Consider the following 23,551-nt stretch of genomic DNA (forward strand, 5'->3'; position numbering starts at 1 on the left):
CATAAACAGGCAAAGACCGCAGCTTTTAGCCAGCGACCTAAGGCAAAGAGAATGCAAGCGAGGCGGGTACAGCAAGGAAAAAACAAGCCCTGTTCTCAACAGAAAAAGGATGTAAATGGGATGCATTTACTTACATGACGATTCAGTGCCAAACATGGCTCACCCCAGATGCTGCTATTTTAAAAAGGAAAGAAGAAAAAAGAGTGGAAGACAGAGGGAGCGTATGAGAGAGGGGATGAGACTGCTACACAGCAGGGGTCACGAAGCCAGACAATGCAGTCCAGGCTATCCAAGCTGCCAGATTCTCCTCTCTCCTCCGCTCAACACCGCAGACAGCTTTTCCTTGCAACCGCAGTGAAGGTCCTTCTACAGGAAGCAAAAAGCAGGAGGCTCTGTTTTAAATCCGAGCGATAAGGGCAGGCCGTTGTCCCCTCTGCGATAGCGGCAGGCAGAAAGAGGCATCAGCAGCAGATACTGCAATCCCCAGCCCGGCTCGCCTAAGACAATAGCGGAGCTCAGGCACACACGGGATGACGTCAGGACACTGCAAAGACCGACTGCTGCTAACCCAGAGGCTCGCAGGGGGCTCGGACACAGCCCGGCGACTCAGATGGGAATTCCTTTGTCACAAACAGCAGAGGACAAAGAGCCAGACATCTATTTCCCTCGGTGATGCTAACGCTCCCACCCCGGATGGCAATGCTAGCAGGAAAATATCTCCCTTGAATTCGTGCTCCTCTTCTCAGCTGCACAAGATGCAAAGTGTCTCTATGCAAAAAGAGTAAATTTCAGGGACAAATATCCTAGTAAATGCCACTTACAGCATTTTCAGTAAAGAATAACCCCAAATTTCTATCACAAACTCTCCATTATTTTTCCCTCAAAGAAATACTAAACTCCTGGGCCAGTCTACACTCCAGACCTAATTCTCCCATCAAAGTGTTAGCCAATTGTCTCTTTTACTTAAATTTATTGTCAATATACTGTAGCAATGCTCTAATCACAATAAATGAGTCATGCATGTAAATAAAAATAAAAACCCAGAGCACACTGAATTCAATGATAAAAAGGCATCCTAGCAACCAAAGAAATACTGCCCTTAATTTTTCTTTATTCTTCAAAACCAACTAGATCTTGTGTGCATTTGCAAGTGCATTATTTAGTGTACTAAGCTTATTTTTTTCCTGACATTTAGCAATTGAAAAATGTTCAAACATAGACACAAAGCCCTAAGCTCACTCCTTCGGTCCTCTCACAGACAAAAGGAATTAACTGTCTTGTGCTGGTAAGAGCCAAACAGGAAGCTACCAGACCTTGGGAGCCATCCACAGAATGGCTGTCCTGAGGGGGCAAAACCAAGAACATTTCTGCAAAGTCTCATTGAACATGTACATGCAGTTCCCAAGATGTCAGACAGTGGAAAGTACTTCTGGTGAATGAGGAGAAAGGAGATAGATGCAGGTCAATTACGGGAAGCACTTACAGGCAAGCAACCATTCCTCCTCCCATTTCTCAATTCTTGTGGGTTAACCATTCCCAAACACTCCTGCTGCCCTGCATGCCAGGGGGGTTTGTGCAGCTTGCAGAACACCCAATAGTACCACAATCAGCAGGCCACAAAAACAAGTCCTACTGAAGGCTGGCAGCACCTGCCACCTGAGGAGCGCAGAATGCTGGAATCATTAAGGAACCAGGGAAGTGTTGGCTGGGAATCATTAGGGAACCAGGGAGGTGTTGGCTGGGATCACTGCAGCCTGAAGGACACAGGACAGCCTGTGCTTCCCACAGCAGTGGAGGCCACCTACAAGAGGCACACAAAGCTACTCTCCTGGTTAACATCTGCTGGCACAAAATGCCCTTCAGCTGTTTCCTTGCTTTCCATTCCACACATTGAACAGTCAGCTTTGTGTTCTGTGCACACCATAAGAATAGTTAGGGCCACCAAGCTCATGGTAACATTTACGTGTGTTTCATTGCTGGAAGAAAGTCAGGAGAGAGGCCATATCTTGTGGCGAGACATCTCATGACACACTTTCTAACAGGCAGATTTTAGTCTCCATCAGCAGACAAGACAGTGCTCATAATCATACTCAAATCATAATCAAACTCAAACCCAGAGATGCCTTAAATTAACCAGATGTCCTCAAATATGTACTTAAGCACCTGAATTAATAGCTGTTCAATTGTCATTATTATTTGAAATCACATGCATGGATGCACAGCACTAAGAAGCCACATCCAAATTGGTTTGGACCATGACAGTAGCACAAATTCTCTTACAAGGACTGTAGGTTTGCTGTTCATAGAATTGAATTGGTAATTTTGACTATTTGGAGCAGTTAACACCTCCTTCAGTCAAAACAGGTTGATAAGAAGCTTCAATGCATCAAACAAAGTATGTTTTGGCAGGACTTTCCAGCAACTGAGGCAAGTTTACAAAAGAAATGAGTCTATTACATATCTGTAAGACTCCAAGCATCTTTGAATATAGGTCTCTGGAACAAAATCCCAAGTGCACTCATGCAATGGCTGAAGAATAGGTTATGCTCTGATGAGCAGATCTGACCTTCCCACGGCATTGTTTCCAAGGAATAGACAAAACCTCATGGCTTTTCCAATGACATCCTTGAAGGTGTCACAGAGCCCAGGCTCTCTGCCAAGTTCTCAGTACCCTGACGCATATGGGTAGTTGGAAAGCCTAAACAACTAATGCAGTATCTCTGGAAGGATTTCATAATAATCTATTTCATTAGTCTTAGCCTTGGCAGGTCAGTACGTTACTGGTGGGAAAGGTGACCTACTACAGGCCACTGAAGGATTTTCTCTAAAATTCTTTCATATTTAACTAAAATATTTTGTCAAATGACTTTGCGAAAGTGTTAAAATCTGTTTCTGACCTACTGCTCTTTTAAGACCATAACCTTTCAGCTTGTTAGCAGAATTAGGGATTTGTTTCCAATGCTGAACATTGTTATTGGTTTATACTGCAAAAGATCAACAAATGTTTTTTCTCTCTTGCAGCAGCGAAGATAATGTAATTAGTGTACATAAAATGTCAAAGGAAATCTGCAGCCAGCACCACTGTAATTTGCTTACAATGTGCACAAGACATTGTTCAAGTATTAGATTAATTTACAATGTACTTCCATACATTCCACCACAAACTAGCATGAAATATTTAAATCAGTAACAACATATGCTATGCAAAGCTGTCTTCTTTACATTCACATTTTCCAGAGAAAGAGATGTACTTCTCAATACTGCTACTCTTGGAGAAGACATTCTTTATTCCTTACTTTTTAACTGCAGAAAAATAATACTCATATTTTACTTTGTTTTGTAAGGACACATGTGTCTAAGCCCTAAAGCACAGTTTGAGTTTTAATAATGAAATTGGATAATGGAACGTTAATTTTTTTACATAGATGTACATTTCTGCTTTAGAGTAACTTCGTTCTATAAAAACAGTGCAAGCAGGAAATCCAAGTTACCAACAGAGACAGCTTTGTACACGTGCCTTATGCTGATCCTTTAAAGCATAAATCATTATCCTCTCTTGTCACTAGAAAAACATTTTGCATTTAACCTCCTTTTTCACAGGAGACACTCTGGAAGCAGGAAGTACGTCCATCCCACCTGTGAGGTTCTCCTGTCCTACTGCCCTGAGCAGCTCACTTTGACAAGGAATTCTCACCTGTGTCCTCCCCAGGGCAAAGGAACATGTCCCACACCTTCAAGCCTCTAGAGGGGACGTACAGGATACTCTCAGTAAGCCTCAAAGGTAGGTAAGAATTTTAAATTAAACTTGCCTTTCTTTACCAAGTCCCCTATTCTGTAAGTTTTTTAATGCCTGAAAACTGATTTAAGACATTGAAAAAGTGTCCATTTAATGTGCTATTGGAAACCTCTGAGCGACTCTGCAATGAGTCCACACCATTCAGCAACCTCCAAAATGAATTTATTTTGCTTGTTGCAGTATTAGTTAGCTCCCTCCTAAAAATGGTGAGACCCCAACAACCCACACTGTGACAGTCTCCAGCTTCTGTAGGTATTGTCAGTTCTGCCAACAGTTGCCACACCAATTACTGATTAACATGGTACCAACAAAATACAAGGTGTTTTTTTTATGCTCCAGAAAAAAATGAAATCAAACAGCAGCACATTTTACAGAACTGCAGCTCTTTGGCTTTATGCTTTGCCCAATTTTGCTGACTCTAATTATCTTTAACAAGCATCTTTGGTGAAAAAGCTGACATCATGATTACACCAATGTAATCCAGCATGCTGCAACAACTGCAGCTTCTCATCTCTCAGGGGCCTGTATTTATGGTAGAAACAACCCCCTAAGCAACCAAAAGTAATATCCTGCACTGATGCTGCACTATCAGATCCCCAATACAGAGATGCTTCCAATACCTCCATCACTAAATAAAGCCAGTGTCCCAGAAATGGCATCTTTGCCGTGGCAACAGAGAGGGGGACCATGGCCAGCTGGGATGAGGACAGCCCTGAGAAACCCTTCCCAGCAGGAAAGCTGGCAGCAGGGCACAGGTCCACTGGGGTCTGCCAGGCTGGACTACAGAGCCTTCAGAGCCAAGAAAGGTATGTTCCACTGGAATGAAATGTCTCAAGTGCTACATTTGTGCCAATACCAGCAAGTTTCCATATGGAGCTGCGCTGGACAACCAGGAGCAGCTCAGGGAGTAAGGAAGGCTAACAGAGGACCACAGCACACAGCCAAGACAGGGAGACAAAGAGAGTGGCTACCCAAACAGAGGAAATTATCTTTGAACATCTGAGCTGTCTGAAGTCCTCAGTGTTCTCCTCATAGCCTGGTCATATCACATTTTGTTTGATGTTTTCCACCCGCATTCTCACTTTGCAACATACCGTTCCCTTATTATGTTGGCACAGAAATGAAGGAGACTGCTAGCAGAAGAGAAATTAAAATCTTTGTCCAGTTCAACATAGACAAAGGATTTTATAGCAGACTGATCTGCAGACCGTGGGGATGTTTTCCTGGTTTTATTATTATTTGTTATTGTGCCGATTTTAAAAATATTTCTGTGCCATCCATATTGCATTTATACAACCCCATTTCATGTAAAAATTATTTTTCTTCACAATTCTTAGGCAATCAATGCCTAGAAAAATGAAGCTTTTTGAGTAAACATATACATGCATACACACACATATAACAAGACAAACGGAAGAACTTTTTGCCACCGAAAAATATGTCTGCATTGGTCCTTACCTGGGAGATGAAGTTCAAATGACATATTTATTTTCAAAAAAGAGCTATATATGAACCATAACAATCAATTATTACATTACTGCAATTTCAACATCTCTTTTAGTGAGTATCTTAGCGTCACCACAGCTCTGCACATGATTACTGCAAGCCAGTCACCAGGGACAGGAAGAGGCAGCTCCCAGCATATGCTCAGCCATTAAAAGAGGAAGTTCTTTATGTTTTGTCTCTCCCAGGCCACCCAGCCATCTGAGGCACATCTAATGGACTTAAGTTCCAGGAGTTACAAAATAGAGTATTACACACAGAAAACTGTATGTAAAGAATATAAGAATATTCATATAAGCATGTAAGAAAGAAAAAAGAAAATCTATTAGCCCAGCTTAAGCACCTAATTCTAGAGTACAACTGAGATTGTGGATCATGGGTAGGTGCCTAGCTAGATTTCTTTGCATATCTGGCACTAGTATCAGGCAGTAACACATCAGAATAGTGTTCCCATTACCTACAGCAGAGGATACGGAATGAATCCTCAAATTTCAACAAGCTTCCTTGTATCATTCAGTGAGAGACTTGTAAAAAAGGCAAAAAATATTTTGTAAGTGCAGAGTACAGCTCACCTTTTGTATAATATTGTCAAAAGATTAGGATGGTGATTCACCTCTTTTTTGTTTCAGTTTGGTTGGTTTAGTTTTGAGTTCAGTCGGCTTCCTTTTAAATACAGAACTGTTTACCCACAAATACCTAAGACAGTTACCAACACAGTGAGACAGTCTACTCCCAGTGTGCAAATGACATATCAAACCCAAATGAAATATGTTATTTTTCAATAACATCAAACCCCGTGGCTCCTCAGAGCATTTGTAATGACTTGTTAAATCCTGTGAGCAGATTTTTGTTCCAAATGGATGCAACTGTGTGATGAAATGGGGCCACTACTGTATCGGAAAAATGCTCCAGCAGAACACACTACCTTTCAGTATGATCCAAAGAGAACCTGGGAACAAAAGAAGCAAATCTTCAGTGTTATTTATTAAATTAATTTAAATCACCAGCTATTTAGCTAGCTTTCTAAAAGAATAAAATACTAGAATAAAACAAAGGAGTTTCTTTTCTACACTGAGGGAAATACTTGAAATATTTTGGGTGTTTGTTGTTGTTGGTCTTTTGTTTATTGTGTGGGGTGTTTGTTTGTTTGTTGTTTTTATTTTAATTTTTTAAATCCTAATTTCAGGTCCTTTCCAAAGATCTGTGCCACAGGCCCACACATGAGATAGACATGAAAGTTTCTAATTCCAGAGTGAACAGAGGTAGATAACAAATTTTAAAAATTATTATAAACAAACTGTCATGATTTTTATGTGACTGAGGGATCAAAAATCAGGATTAAGGTCAACACATAATAAACCACTTGCAAACTGGAATCAGAGGGGACATGTGTGTTCCACATAAACACAGATATCCAATTTATATGTATAAAAATGAGTCAGAGGAGTAGCAAGTATTGCCAACACTGCATTAAAATCTGCATTAATAATGTCTGATATAATGTCAAATCTTCATGATTAGCAAAATGTTTGATTATTGAGAGAGGAATATCAAATTTATATTACTTCTCAGCCTGAGTAAACACAGTGTGAACATTCAAGCTGACATTACAAATAGCCATGATTTCATAACAAATACAGGAAAAATTAAGAACTTCTAAGCCTACACAGGAATACTCACAAAACTAGGTAATCACATCCCTGCTGGATGGGTGAGTGCTGTGTTAAGCATATTCCATAGCAGATATAAAGGAATCCATAATATAGCCATGAGAAAAAATTCAACTGTGATTTTTATTTCTATTTTCCTATCTGGATACTCCTGTGCATAATATGAATGAGTTGATAGTGCAACCATAAATATAACAAAATTGCAGAGTCAGTGGGGAAACCAAGTCCACTGGAAGCTGTTTAACTAGTTACACTGCACATTCAGGATTTCAGTTTTCCCAAGTTGCAGCATTTCAGTGGTGTCCCAGCTCCTCACTCCAGGGCGTCCATTCTACTTCCATGCAGCACTAGCTTGACTGGAGATCTAAAATTATTTTCTCAGAATCAAAAAAGCTTAACCTAACCACACAACTAGTAAATGCTTGGATAACTTGATTATCATTGCTTATCTCAACAAATAATTGCTTCTGTGAGTCAGAGAAACAACCAGAGCAAGAGGCCCTCCTGATCCTGCACTGGGATTGGTGTTAGGTTGCAGTAGCACTGACATCCATCCATCAGGCTCCGACTGCTGGCCCCAGCCACAAAGCCTGGGCACAGCACCCTCATTTGTTGAACACTCAACATCAGAAGAATAAAACCACTCCTGGAAAAGCAACATTCTGCAAGTTATAAAAAAGACTTATGTGAATTAGTGCTAGCTTGAGGAACAAATGTATGGTGAAGAGGAAGCCCCAGCAATGCACTCAAGCATTGTATCACTGGCTTTTAGGAGAAGAAGGCTCTTAAACTCAACAGACACCCTGGAAAAGCTCTCCTGAACAAAGCACCAGAGAAAGCATTAGGCTTTTAAATCATATTAACAGAAACCTTACGTAGACAGTTAAAGGCAAATAGGATTGAAAAGAGTGGTGGCATCTGCCCTCCTCATTACAATGAAGTGTACCAGCAACCTCCTCACCTGGCGCCAGGCACAAAGGAAAAATGCACAGACTCTCGAGTCTAACTCAATGTGGAAACTCTTAGGACAAAGAGCAGACCTCCACTAGGAGCTCATAGCACTAACTGGTTCACAGGGTTCGTCTCACAGCACATCACAGTGCTCCAAAGCAGAATGCAGCATCAGTAATCACAGCTTATTCCTTCTGCCTGGAGATGGTCAGTGACTCCACGGAGAATCAAAACTCAAGACAGGCAAGATGCTAAGTAGCACTGGCAATTTAATGACAACTACATGATCAGACATTACAACATTCAAGTTTCTCAGAACTTTGGTACCAATAGCAGGCCTCTCCCTGAGCAGACCACTCTGCCAGAGTGCTGGTATCACCCTTTAGGGCCTCTCCCCTGGAGTGGTGGAACCCTCAGAACTACTGTACTTCACAGCATAACAGGAGAGAGGAGACATGGAGGTTACACCTCCCAGTCTCCACAACACTCATCCCAAGAAAGTCCTAGTCAGCACTGTAAAAGAGCACTGACTTTCTAAATTAGATTCTTCTTTGTTCAGCAGTTGTCAACTGATTACAGAGAGAACACACACAGATTAAGGTCTGAGCAGCTCAGGTGCAGACAGCTACACAGAAGTGCCTCCTGTGCATCTAGGAGTTTTAGGGGAACCACTGGAAAAGGAGATGGCTATGCTATTGTCAGGGACCCCATAATTCAAGAAAGATGATGTAGATCCCTGCACTTCAAACGTGCTTTAAACTGAGGTCTCTTCTGTGGGTGCTCCCCCCAAACAGGTCCCAGAAGGTTCAGGTCATCTAAAGAGCAGCTGTTCAGCTCAGAGAGGCACCCTTTTGCCCCCTGCAGCTGCAGAGATGTCCATTACACCAGCGATCTCCTGATACTTCAAAGCACTGTGACACTTCTCTTCCTTCAATGCCACGGAAGGTTCAAGGGCTTGTGTCCAGTACCAGGTGGCACTACAGAGAGAGCCTTGGGTTTATCAGCTTCATCAGCCCAGGCAGGAAGATCATGCTGAGCACGGTTTGTAGATACAAAAAGTTGATAAAATCAGCAAGCATCACTTCACCAGAGTAAGTCTTCCCTGCCATCTGAGACATGCTACCTCTTAAGAAATTTAAGCATGGACACACATTCCTTTCTTCAAGTAGAAATGTTTGTGACCCTTCCTAATACCTGATTTTTTTTACTTAATACCACCTAATCAGTTATCAAACCAGGCTGAAGAGCTTCACCTTGCAGCAAAGCAGGAGCATGTGGCTCTGCTCAGCCTGCAGGGCAGGAAGATTGCCTCCAAACATCAGTCGTTGATGCTTCTGAAACCCATCCGCCTTTAGATGGCCAGCAGCTGTGCTTAGCATTGCTTGTTGTCAGTGTTATTTATCCACTTGAGCTTCTGGCTCTGTTTACACTATAGCAAGTACTGTTTGATACCACTTATCCTTCACAGAAGATGGTTTGGTGATTGGCCAAGGCACAACCTCAAGCACGAAGACTGACTTGCCTCCTGTATTCAGTGGCTTAAGGCTGCCCCTGTGGGCACCCCAAGGGCAGAGGCTTGTGGGTCCCTTAAATTTCAGTCAAGCAGCATGAGACTCACATCTTGTGAAAATCTTCTAACAAAAATTCTCAAGAAAATGTATTTCAAAATAAAATACAGATTATTGTGCATTTACCTCACACCAAACATCACTAGAAACTGTACACTGGATGAATGCACTCCAATATGGCACCTTCTCATCTCTATAAACTGGCACAAACAAAACTTACAGGCTTCATTACTTTTGTCGGTAACGATGCGTTTGGCTGAAATTGATACAACACCCTACAGATAGGCAAAAGCAAAGGGTTAGTTACTTGAATAAGAAAAGGCTATGTATTATCAAGTGTCCATCCAGACACAGACAGACTCCCCTGGCATGCAGAGTCAGGTCCCACAAAAAAAACCTCAGTAGTCTTTTCAACCACGGTACTTTAATCATGTGTTTACTATGTATCTTATTCCAATTATCTTCCTCATGTCTGTGCAGAGAGAATTAAGACTCCCCTGTAACACTGGGGTTTTTTTGGTATGAAATAACTGCTTCTTATCAGAACAATTTTTTTATACAATACAGTCTATGAAAAAAAATTGTTCACTTGGTTCTACTTTATCCCTCCACTACAGATAGAACTGAAAGCAACACATATGTGAACCTGCATTTCACCAGGAAAATAATCCTTTGCAGACTTTTCACTGTCATTTACTATCTTGAACTAGCATCAATTTAAATGCAGTTACTTAAATAACCATCTCTCAAAGAAATACCAAAAACTTTTATTTTCCTGTGACATAACATTAAGTATTTTAAAAGCCTCCTTGCTGAAACGTCCCTTACGTGTCTTTTGGCAAGGGCTCACCCTGGCTCAGGCAGTGGGCAGACACAACACTGCATGTTCACTGTGGAAGCCAGAAAGGAACTGGAATGTCTTACTGCAATAGCCAGTCACAGTTCAGCTCTGCTGCAAAGCGCACCAGAATTACATGTACTATTACAGAGCCAGATGTCTCCAGGGCAGGAGCTTTCTAAAGGGGTAGTTTTTGGCTAGCAAGCTGCAGTTAAAGCACTCTTTTCTTTAAAATCCTTTCAATTTTTCTTGGCTTTGACTGCTATTAAAATTTAAACCAGAGTGCTTCACTAGTTTATAACGAAGACTACTATGCTTTCATCAGTAAACACAAAGCAAAACCAGATCAAGCAAAAATCTACAGGGACAGGTAACTGATAGTGTAGACAGCTGCCTTGCAAAAAACACAGTGAAGTGATCCTCTGAGAATAGTTCAAACAAAGCAATACTGTCACATTCATGGAACTTTATCCAAGCTAAAATCCAAGTTGGATGAAATGGGTTATAGCAAGGTGGCTACTTGTTCTACCTACCTGGCTGTTGCAGCACGTGCCACAGTGGAGACAGCCACAATACACAGAGCATTGCCGTACAAATTCAGAAAGCTTCAACACAAACAGAATAACACCAACCCACATCAGAAGGCTTCAGGTGTCTGTCCATACAGAGTAACTTCCTATTACTTCAGAAGGCTGCAGGCATCTGCCCTTGTTCTTTAGCCCAACATTTATAGCCCTCACTGTTCATGCAGTGCCCCTGGGTACCCTCTGTTCCCTTTGGTGGTTGCTCAGTGCACCTGGGCACTCCATGGCTCATTGCTGTCAGTGCTGCTCACCTGCTTCTCACAGCTGTGCCCACTGGGGATGAGGTTGGGCCACAGCCCCACTCCCAGTTACCATAAACTATGTACCTACAGCTGGCCACAGACAAGCTTAAATCCCAGCCCTCTACCCAGACCTGCCCTTCGTGCTTACCATCCTTGCTAATCCAGAGCTCTCAGCATCCATCCCTCCTGCTGGAGAGCACCCAGCCTTTCCCAACATGCAGCCCAGAGAAAAATCTCCCCTCTCATCTGCCTCACTCCATATCCTGTGTTGAGCCTCTTCAAAATTGCCCTCCAGGAGCACAGATTGCAAGGGTGTCCAAGTCCCTGGCCCGCCAGGACTAGCTGGGGTGTATTATGCATAGTCACATCCACCTGGGTTTTGAATATCTCCAAGGATGGAGACTGGGCAACCTCTCTGGGGTTTGAACACCCTCAGAGCAAAGAAATGCTTTCTCATGTTCAAACAAATTTTTTTGTGTTTGAGCATCTGCCTGCTGCCTCTTGCTCTACCACTGGGCCCCACTGGGAATCCAATATGTATATCCAAGTTCATCTCAAAGACTGCAGCCATTCCTGGCCCAGAATTCACCATTCCTTTCAATCTCTCCATCAAAATATCCTTCTGTCTCAACCAGAGATCCCTTGGATCCCATACTGAAATAAATTATGCACATTGTTGTGTTCCTGGATGAAAACAAGGATAGAAGAATGTGCATAATTTATTTCAATAATGGTACTTAAAGAAGATGGATATATATCTTTCTTTTTGTTTTCCTTGTTCCTAAAATCTGAATATCAAGTTTTCTGCACTTCTTTGGAATTAATCTCAAACTGAAACTCAGCCTTAAGAGCTGAGTATTTTTAGGCTTTTATAATTGCCCAAGACTATTCATGTCAGAAAAGTATTCTGTCCATCACTAAAATTGAGGCAAAAGAACATATAATAAAGTCAGCAAGTTTATACAATAGCCACAACAACAATAATAAAAAATATATAATAGGTACTCTGTATTTTATATATATATAATAAAGGAGCAGGAAGCCTTGATCTAAAAGCACAACATTGTGCCTTCTCCTAATGCAGAGTTGCTGAAGCAAAAATATACATCTCTGTGAGGAACATTCTATAGTGAAAAATTTAACCAACAATTCTCAACTTTTGCCAAATTAAGACTGAAATAATATTTAGACTGAACTAGTTTTAAGAGTGCATAATAAATAGATTTTAATACAATAACATATTAATATTAAATAACAGCTGTTATTAATATTTAATAATAGCTGTAAGCCATAAGAAGTGTCTTTGCTTTCCTCTTTTAGCATATTTTAAAAATATATAAATTGCAATAGTAACACAACACTTTGCAGACTTAATAGTACAGCAGTAACCATTTCAATGGCAGTCGAAGGGAAAAAACCCACACGGTCATGGCATGACTAAATATTTCCATGTCATCAAGCCAAATGAAAGAGATTGTGTCAGGGAGTTCTGAAGTTTCTGAAGATAAACAAAGATCATAAGAACCTTTGATTTTCCGAACTAAGGATTTTCCATAATGTACTTTGGGGTATTGCACAGTAAATGGGATATGTAATAGTTCAGAACCAAATAATGGTTTATATATATATATATATATATATATATATACATATATTTTTTTTTAATTACAGTACTTTCTATTGTTTCTAGAAAATAATCAGACAACTGTTTGAATTGGTTATTTACCTTTATTGTGAAACAATTGAGAGTTTCTGAATGTCCTTGATTTAAGGCACCACTGACCTCAGAGAAAATATTATCTTAATCACACTCATGCTTTTTTCTTCCAAGTGACACATTAATTAATATGCTGCTGGCAATGAACAAAACTTTTAATCCTCTTAAGATGCAGCATTTTAGCTCTGGGTGAATATTAAAACTTCACCTGTTTTAATTTTCTTTTACAATCAGACAGATCCAGACTTCTGACAATATTGTGACATCATTTTATTGCTTCTGCAGCAACAAAACATATTTTTGTTTCTCGCCATCAAAATTTCACTAAACCATGCCTTTAGAAGCTCTACAGAGCTGTTTTATGATCCCCTTCAGTTGCATGCACTGCTACCTAGCCTTCAGCTGCCATGTGTTCCCCGAACACAGCCATGTGAGCTGCACTCCCCAAACCCACCTTCTGGCACTCGTTCTCCTGAGCAGCCCGTGGGCAACAGGGTCTTGGAATGGACTTGGCCCAGTAGAATATGGAAAAGAGTACACAGCAAGACAGGCTTCCCCCACACAGCAACTTGCTCAAGTCACTACTGACCCTCAGCCACCTTTATGTGTCTGCAGAATCAGAGTTCCCACTACCTGGGATGTTCCTACTGCAGCAGATGTTGTAGCCATGAGCAAATACAGCCTTGGGTCACCTCTGTACTCCTACATACCAGACCATCATGTTGGAACTAACAGAACTGACATACTGTTCTCCAAACAGGCAGAATCCAGCCTTTGGATAAAATAGCCTCTAGACACCAACAGAGTGTATGTATAAGCTATTTTTTCAAAGACAGTACAGTTCTTGTGGGAAATACAAACCATCCTTTTTCATTTCAATGATGGTTGAAGTCATTTCTGAATGAAGCTTGAAAAAAATTATCTTGATTTAAAGGTGCTTAAATGTACACAAAAATGGATTTGGTGCAGGCTCTGAATTCCCACTGCTGACAGAGAGCTCAACAAGCATCTTTCACACATTCTGTTTTGTTCTTTTGCTTCTTTATTTATTTATTGAATAGAGTTTACTGTCTTCAAGATACCAGCAAGACCTTAAGAAGGCTTCTGCCCTTTTGAAGTCTCACTGCTTTCTCCTACAGTCAGAGAAACCATTTCTCCTTCCACTTCCATTCCATAACTCTCCAGCTGCCTTTCTATAACTTGCATAACTGATTAGGAAGCGCTGACAGGAGAGTGCAGTTAGCCTCCCAATGCATCCCCCACCTCCAGACCATTCCCCTAGGGAACAGCTTCCAGGAGTTCCAGCATAGTTTCTATTTAAAAGCTTCAGACCCTGCCAGAGGGAGCTGGGTTGTCAAATTTCAAATCTGTGCCCTCTACAGAGTATTCAGTTGTATTTCTGCAGTACTAAAGATTAGCTCTCCCTTGTGGCATGCAGTTACTTTTTACACAGCCATGACCTAAACCTTACACAAGCCTCTTCCTCTCCATGCTCCTATCCCTCACTTCTAATCCAGACAGTCTCCTTCTACGAGAAATAGTGAAGGAACAAGGAAATAGTTAACACTTGAGGAATGGGGAGACTGAGAGTTTCCTGAGAGAAAATTTCCACCCATTTGGGATCCAGAGATCCTCATCAGTCACTATCACTCATCCTACCCAAAAAAATCCTCACATTATGAGCCTCCTTGCATGCCTTGGAGCCTATCTTCACTGTTCTTTTATGGACTTGGCTATCCCAGACTTTTCAAATCCCTGATTTTGCTTTCACAGGGAGCTAAACCAAGTATCCATAGATTGTTCTTATCAAAACCCAGGGTGTCTTCACAGGACCAAATGAACAGCAAAGGTCTTGCCTGAGAAGTAACAGGCTAATGAAAGTACTATGCAAGAGACTGTCTAGTGCCATTACAGCAGTGCAATACAGAGCCCTTTCCAGCAAATACTGAAGAGCCTAAATTAAACACTGCTGTATTGCTATGTGGCAGCAAGCCACACAGCAGACTGGGTTCATTTCCCAGGTCAGCAAAGGTTTCCTCTGCTACAGAGATGTACTTGAATTTGCAACACCATTGTATCTAAAATCTTTATCAGACTGCAGCAGAGAGCTTCAGGGAACAGGCTCTGCTGAAAAGCCAGAGACCTGGCAGTCAAAATGCACTGCAGGGAAGAGACAGACAGAGTGGACTGAGATGTGAGCACAAAAGAATGTCAAGAGATGGCAGAAGGTTAAAAGAGTAATATAGCAGGGAGCATCAGCTGCCCCTGTGTGCAGACACAGCTGCCTGAGCCACATCCTGTGATCGAGGAGAGCATCAACAACAAACCTCCTCTGAACCAGCAGGGCTGTTGGAGGAATTTTCCCACAGTGAAGATCACATTCATCGCTCTGTGTCAAGAAAAATATTACAATGTAACGTCCCTGGGATTCCAGCAGTTGCAAGAACACATTCCGCCTCAACCACGAACAAACTGAGAAGCAGCTAAAATGGTGAAGAGCAATGCTCTTTTAGCTGCACTACAGCACAGCAGATTTTATACCAGCTACTCATATGGCCAGCACAGTGACATGAACTCAAATGAAGAATGGAGACTAAACTTAATAAACCTGAAAAAAGACAGAAACCCCCAAGCATCAGATAAAAACATGTGTCTGAAATTTATAGATGCATATGACCAAAACAAAATTTTAAAAAGAGAAAATAAATAAAGATGTAAGAAAAAGAAGAAAAAAGAAACAGAAAAACTGAAGAATTTGAAATGCTTTCTTTACCTCTACAATCTCACATATCTGTCTGTGGGAAGAGAATACGGTGATGGCCATGCAGAGAACACTGCAAATGTCACTGCTTTAAAAAAAATAAACAAACATTTTCAAATATTTTTCAGAGTTCTTCCTTTTTTTTCCCCCATGTTTCCCTAACATATGGCAAAGCTGATACCCTCTTAAGAACTAGACTATTCTTCTTATGTGTGATAGTCCCTGTTATTTTTCTTCCCATGTATTTTTCAAGGCATCTTTCTCAGCATTCATACGAGTACAAGATTTCAAAGACACCCTTGGTTTTTTTCAGTCTGGGACCACTCTCTGTCTTCTCACAATCTTTACAGCAGGAAAGCTGTAGCCTGCACAGAGAAGAAAGCATAAATTACACTGTGACAGGTTTATAAGACTAATTCTAATAAATATCTCTCAGTAGTCTCCTATTCACTGTCTCCCTAGAACAAGGAAGAATTTTTCTCCTAGCAGCATTTTCAACTGCATCAACATATTTAATGAAAGTGCATGAACTTCAGCAACACTTTGCCAAGGAAGCCCACATAGGCTTGCAAACCAGAAGGCATGAGGAGGACCCCTCAGAGCCCCTGGTAGGGCATTAGGCTGGGCTAAGACAGACCAAAGACTCGGACCAGCTGCATTCAATCTACCATTTTTTAGCTCAAATCACCAAAGGTCAGCCTTTGATCAAATTCTTCCCCTACAAGACACTGCTCTGGCAATTCAGCTGAGCAGCAGCCAGGCAAGGGAGAGATCATGGATGTGAAGCAGGCCTCCATGTCCCAGAATGCAGCCACCAGCACCCACAAACCAGCTGAGCCTAACTCACTTTCCAAAGGCACCTGGAGTTTTCTTGCATTGCTTCATGCTGCTTTGTTTGGGTATTCAAAAAATCCAAAGCACTGCTTGAAGATCTTTTCATTTCAGAAGGACCTTTAGACATATCTTTGTTTCACTCTATCTACTGCTACTAGATTTTTATTGAGAAAAAATATGTATTGCAGACAGACAGAAATTACAGCCTGGAAAGATGCAGTATGCAATGGTATCAAAACCAGCTATACCATGTGCTCTGCATGGAGTACACAAATTTTTCTTTCAGTTATCCTTTCATGATTGTTAATTTCCCCTCTATGACTATTTCAAAAACCATTTCATGTCTTACCTGTGTGTATGTATTGGAATATTGGTTCAGTTGTGTTACTGAAATGCTTAGAAACCCAAGTACATTTTTCATAAGTTATTTAGGAACTTCTTTATTTAAATACCATTGGCTTTTCTTGAAAATCACATTGCTTCTGAAAAGAGGATTTTTTGATGCATGATGATATAGAAGGAAATTGAGAACATCCTCAGTTTGGAGACATTAAACAGTCCAACACTGACCCACGTGCACATAATTTGTTACCAAAGTATTGTGATATCAGTATATTGCTGATATTCAAGAGAATGCTGCAGAGAACAGAGAGGTCTTGTGTTCATGCCTGTTTAAATCACCCAAACCATGAAAGTCAGGGATTAAAACTGGAGGCTGAAGGATGATGTCCAAAGGTTAGAAGATTTAAGTACTAAAGCATCTCCTGCAACACTCACAAGAGTTTCTTCCCGTGTTACATGTGACATGGAACATACCAAATTATGGCCTTTTACCCTTAGACAAACTCAATTCTCTGTATCAAAACCTTATTCCACAAAATAACTAAGACTTAAGTGAGCAACATCAAAAAAAAAACATTAAATGAAAATGAGAATTGATCTGGTGATGAAGTTCTTGCCACTCCATCTGTTGACTCTCCTTTTCTGATTATATTGAGAGTTGCATTGACTTTCAGAAATACTGAGAAAGTCTTTTAGGCTTTTCCCTTATGCAAGATGTGCAGCTGGACTTCTTTAGTCTCCATTAAATGACAGTACCCAGTATCTCTGCACTTTTCAGCAGAACTACGAAATATCTAACCCCACCCCCACTTTTTGTTGTGAAATTGGAACATGCCCAACATTTTTTCCCCAGTAGACAATTTATTTTTAAATCCATGGCTAAGAATGCAGCACAATATATTTTAAAATAAACGTTCTTAGTCATCATTTCCATAATATTTCAACCCCTTCACAGGAAATATTATTCACAACACCAACAGAATAAAAACCAATGGGTTTCTATTAGCAAGTGTCCCCAGGTCTTCATTTCAAATATCAACAATACTAAAAAACTGCTGTAATAAGAACTTAGATAGTAAGACCAATTCTGTGCATTAGCATTCCAGACAGTTGGAGATCTGTCTGGAAAGTGCACCTTATTTCAGTGTGACATAGTTGACCAACTACTGAAATGAATGCTTGTTGTCCCTGTTAGGAGCATGAGAGACCTAGGATTTCAAATAAGTAAAGTTTAATATTTCTTAGGAGGTAATACAGGTCTAAAACTAAATTGCCTTCCTGAAACAAATTCTCATTCATGGCAACTGGCCTGTTATCACAAAGTTTTTTTTTTTATCTCAGATGAGTGATAAAGTCTCCTACACCATCATTTCCTGTTCTTAAAAGCACATCAAACGTGCACAGAAAAATGAGGTTAAATGATTGGTGCTTCCACCAAACTGGTTTGTTCTCCTTCTTTTTCCACATAGCACTGATAAATAAAGATGTATTTTGTGTCAGTGGGAAGGGAGAAGTTCTGAAGTGTCTGGTTCAAATTGTAAGGTTTTGCAAATCAAGTTTTTATAAATGCCAAGTCCATGGACCTAGATCAAGAATCTGGGCAGGCAATTTCAGTCATCAACAGGATATATTCCTTGGTTCCCTTACTGTTGCATTACAATTTGGTACAAAAGTGCTCCTGCCATATAATATAAAAGCAGATTAAAATCTTCATTGAACTTAAGGATTTTGTAGAAAAGGAAATACTGTATTGACTAAATGTATCTTACACAGCTTGGGAAAAATAAATTGCAACTTACTATAAATAAAATTTAATTTAATTGTTGCATTTCTTCTGTCCTTTAATTGAATTATTACTTTGACTTTGCTTACTGTAATGACTTTTTATTTTTAGGTTTTTTGTACTAAACCAAGTAGGAATAGGCTGTATGTGAAATGTTGCTATTTTTCCTACAAAATTACTCCAAAATACACACAACTTAGGCAGAAACCAAGAATTCATGACCAAACATGAACACATATTTTTAATTCATGTTGCTGTTGACATCACTGTGAACAGGTCAGACCATTCAGACAAAAATGTAACAACATAATGCCCAATGGAATTTAAAAACTAAGTGGCAGTCAAAATATAAAATGCTCTGACCTCTATTAAGCATTTTCTCTCTACTCCATTAAGAGGTTAAAGGCATTTAGCACACTGTTTTCTGAAATTTGCTTAACAGAGGGAACATGGGTGGAATCATGGAGCATGCCTACATCATGGCTTAGAAATCGTATTCTCCAATTTAGTAGTCTAGCTAAAACCAAGCTGCATCTCACTCCCCACACCTTCAATTGGAAGAACTAAAGGCAAAGATCATGGTTTGAGATTAAAAAAAAAATACTGGAAACAGGAATGAGATTAATCAACAACAGGAACAGCAACAATATTAGTAACAAAAGGTTTAAGATTCAGAAACAATTCACACCTACTTACCTTTTCTGGACAGAAAGTAATCCCTTCTCTCCTAAAGAGCAATAGAGACACCTCTCTCCTGTCCCTGGCAGTCTCATGAGGTGGTGCCAAGTAACATTTGGGCATGGCCACAGACCATCCCAAGTACTGCAAAAAAATAATCCTGTTCCTGGCCAGAACCAGGACAATCTGATGTTCAAAAGCTACAGCTTTTGTTGTCCTGCTAACATTGCAGTTTGCTGAGTGGAAAGATGAACAAGCTCTCATCTCATATTCCTGCCAGAATCTAGTGGTTTCAGGCCCAGAGTTAAAAAACTATTTTACTGCAGCCCTGTGTATTTAATGCAGATGTGTCCCAGAGAAGGAGTATGGATGTGCCACTGACCTACTTGTACTGACATGGAGCAATCATCCAAGGGAACTGGCTAAACAGAACATTTCTAGTCACAAATGTTTTACCTTGAAGAATAACATAAATCCAACACACCTTACAAGTTGGACCTCATCCCATCCTAGTGCCTTGGGTTCACCCAAAACCCCAAATCCCAGCAGTCCTCTTGCCATTTTTATCTGATTGGATTAAAGCAAAAATCAAACTTGTCTCATAAGTATGGCTGGTTTCCACCTAAATGCACATGGAGACATTTTAAGTCATGGGGACTCCCTGTCAGAAAACAACTGCTGGCTTGCTGTGCCAGCAAATCTCTGGTCCTGGCTGCCCACGAAGTATCACCTAAAATAAAGCCCTATGTACCAATTTGAGATAGAGAAGTAGGATTTTTCAAACACACCTCCTGTTTGAAATCTCTTCCAAGATTATGAACTCTTCTGAGTCCATAAAAGAAGTAGCAAGTTTTGAATACTTCTTTTATAGCTTTAGAGAAAATGAGTAATGGAAAAATTCATCAAATGTCTTCATCATACATATTAGTCAAATCACAACACACAGTCAAGATATTGTTATCAGTAAAACATTCCTGTTTATGACTTTACAACATTAAACTTTAAATACCTACAATTATTTGTCATTTCCCAAATTATAAAACACTTTGGTACCTTGATTTTTCAAGAAGTCCACCATCTTGCCATGGGCAGGGACCCCTTCCACTAAACCATGTTGTTCAAAAGCCTATCCAACATGGCCTTGAACACTTAAGAGGGATGGGGAATCCACAGCTTTTATGGGCAGCCTTGTTCCAGTACCTCCCACACTCATAGTAAAAATGTCATCCTTATAGTCAATCTAAACTTACCATCTTTCAAGTTAAAACCACTGCCCCTTCTCCTGTCACTACAGGCCCTGGTAAAAAGTCTGTCCCCATCTTTCTTAACAGCCCACTTCATGAGGTCCCCTTAGAGACTTCTCCAGGTTAAACAACCCCAGCCTTTTCAGCCTTTCCTCACAGGACAGGTGCTCTAGCCCCAGAATGAGACATCAGAAGTGACACCCAAATCCATCATGTTTATTGGTCAGACACTGGAAGGAGTTTCATTTCCATCTCATGGATGTTAAAACTCATGTAACATGCACAAAATGACAGAAGACACATGGTACACAGAGGAAAGAAACCAGGCTCTTGGAAAGCAAAGATACATCCTGAAACATCAAACCACCGGTTTGCTCCTGTTCAGCTGTATCACTGACTTCAGCTCAATGACCTACCCGTGTGCCACATGCTATCTCCTAATTTCAAAAATCTTGACAAAACTACATGAAAAGAAGCAAGATTGTGAATTGTGAAGCATTTAAGTAACCTGTACAGATAGTTCAGTCCATGGAAGTAAACACATTCTGACAGATACAAAAGCAATTACAAAATTTAGTTTTTTGCCTGAAAATCTCTTCCTCTTAGTTCAAATAACCACCTAGCTACTCAGCAAGCTTTGCAGCCTTTGCCTAGAAGTTTGAGCAAGGAAGACACTGAATTCCTCAGACTTTGCTTTCAATGACTTGAAATCATAGAGTCATAGAATATCTCCGGTTGGATGGGATGCCCAAGGATCATCAAAGTCCAGCTACTGAACTCCTCAATTTGTCTTTGCAACATCCCATGGTTATCCTCAAGTGTCTGACAGCTTGGCCTTGGTGTCCCAGTGAAAGTGATGTTGGGTTACCTCTTTTGCTTGTCTTAGTAGACATCCATACCTACTCATATTCAACTTTTCTGCTCCCCAGGTTGCCAAATGAGCTTCAGATAGCAGAGCTTGCCACCTTCCACTACCTACAGACCTCCAAGAGGACCTCAAAAGCATAACAAACTAAATCTGACAGGATTTTTAGTATATAATGTTTTACATTAGCCAGAGGAGCTATAGAAATAAAGCTTCTGGTCAGTCAATGCCCCTCTGTTTCCATTTACGGTTAAGAATGCAAAAACTTGATGGTAATTTCTTTCCCAAACTCTTCTCAGCCTGTTCCAATTTTGGGACATAATTCAGTCTAGTCAAAAATATTTTAAACAATGTGGTTTATTTATAATCAGAAGAGGCATCTTAGTAATCATCAAAATTACCAGAAGTTACTAAATTTAAAATGACTGCATTTTCTTCTCTTCCCATATAGAGCAACAGACTGAGCACAAAATCTAAGCACTGCTGTACACAGCTCAACAGAATTCTCTCCCTCCATGAACAGCTGCAGACAGAGTCAGAAAAATAAACCTTTTTAGGTTCACTAACCAACCAAAATGTGGTATTAGGAATGGTAAAGAATATGAAATATATAATCTATTTTATGTATCATAGTTCACTCATACTTTATGAGTACTATCACCTATCCAAAACCATAAATGTGGAGGGAGATGTAGCCATGTTAATACAAATGATAAAACTTAAAAGGATACTGCAAGTGTCTGTAAAATAAATCAGCAGAATTGCAAAAAAGCAGCCATTCAACAAGATAAGGGACAAACTGAGAATTGTACAAGAAGACAGGAATTCACTAAACACATCATTTACTTGCAGCAGTCAGTATGGTAAGATGCTGCTGAAATCAATAACTAAGAAAATTCAAAATCAGAATTACAGTAAAACTATTGATAAGTGTGTAAAAAGGCAAGTCAACTAGAAAACTCACATGAGAAAGTAAACTAGAAATTAAGGAGGGGCAAATCACACCTGTCGCCTGCTCACTGAAAGTTACTTTCCACTGTTTGATGAATCTGAATCTGGTATTACCCATTTTCAAGAAAAAAAACACACAACCCCTGTAAAAACCAGAAATCTGTCCACACCTCCCCTTCACCACAGAGGTTTCTATGTTGTGTGTAGTTTCTGGAGCACAGCCTGGTTGTACATACAAAACTCTCTACATTGCTCAGAAATATCAAGAACACATAAAAACCCTTGGTTTACAGTGGGGTGGTCTGACCCTGGCTGGATGCCATGCACCCACCAAAGCTGCTGTATCACTCCCCTCCACAGGACAGGAAAATAAAACAAAGGATTCATGAGTTATGGACTGGGAGAAATCACTCACCAAATACCATAACAGACAAAAAAGACTCAACTTGGGAATATTAACAGAATCTATTACTACCAAAATCAGAGCAGGATACCAAGAAGTAAAATAAACCTTAAAAACATCTTCCCTCCACCCCTTGCTCCTTCCCAGCTCTACCTCCTCCCCAGAGTGGCACAGGCAGACAAGGAATGGGGGTTATGGTCAGTTCACCACCTATTGTTTCTGCCATCACTCAGAGGGAGGAGTCCTGCCCCTGCTCCAGTGTGGGTTTCCTCCACGGGCTGCAGGTGGATCTTAGTATCCCCATAGATCTCCAAGGGTTGCAGGGGCACAACTACTTCACCATCGTCTGCACCATGGTGTGCAGAGAAATCTCAGCTCCAGCACCTGGGGCAGCTCCTCCCCTCCTTCTCCACTGACCTTGGTGTCTGCAGAGTTGTTCCTCATATGTTCATCCCCACTGTTCTCTGGCCACAATTACTTCTATGCAGTAACCTTTTTTTTCTCTTCTTAAATCTGTTACCACAGAAGTATTACCTCCATTTCTGACTGTCTTGGCCTTGGCCAGTGGTGGGTCCACCCTGGAGCTGGCTGGCATTGGCTGCCAGACATATGGGAATGTTCTGGCAGCTTCTCAAAGAAGTCATCCCTGCAGCCTTCCAGCTACCAAAACCTGGCTATGCAAACCTAATACATACAGAAAAATACTTGAGAAATTCATCAATAAATCAGGCATTTCCCTGTTCCTTTAGTAAGAATAAGTATTTTTAATTTTAAAAATGCACAGTAAGCCCGGCTCATATTTCATGTTAACTTGTTCTCAG

At 40.5% G+C, this 23,551-nt stretch overlaps 1 protein-coding gene across 2 annotated transcripts in view; it reads right to left on the reverse strand.

Annotated features, from left to right (window-relative positions):
- ST7 (suppression of tumorigenicity 7) overlaps nt 1–23,551 on the reverse strand; it is a 148,542-nt gene that overhangs the window by 109,492 nt on the left and 15,499 nt on the right. The window contains exon 1 of one of the 2 annotated variants that reach the window (XM_021553503.3): nt 135–745. The exons of the other annotated variant lie outside the window; for it this stretch is intronic. Coding sequence (XP_021409178.1) covers nt 135–156 — 22 coding nt within the window. The 5' untranslated portion in view covers nt 157–745. Of the gene's footprint in view, nt 1–134; nt 746–23,551 lie in introns of those variants that run through there. 2 annotated transcript variants of the gene reach the window in all.

This window comes from Lonchura striata, chromosome 5 (genome assembly GCF_046129695.1).
Source record: "Lonchura striata isolate bLonStr1 chromosome 5, bLonStr1.mat, whole genome shotgun sequence".
Lineage (NCBI taxonomy): Eukaryota > Metazoa > Chordata > Aves > Passeriformes > Estrildidae > Lonchura > Lonchura striata.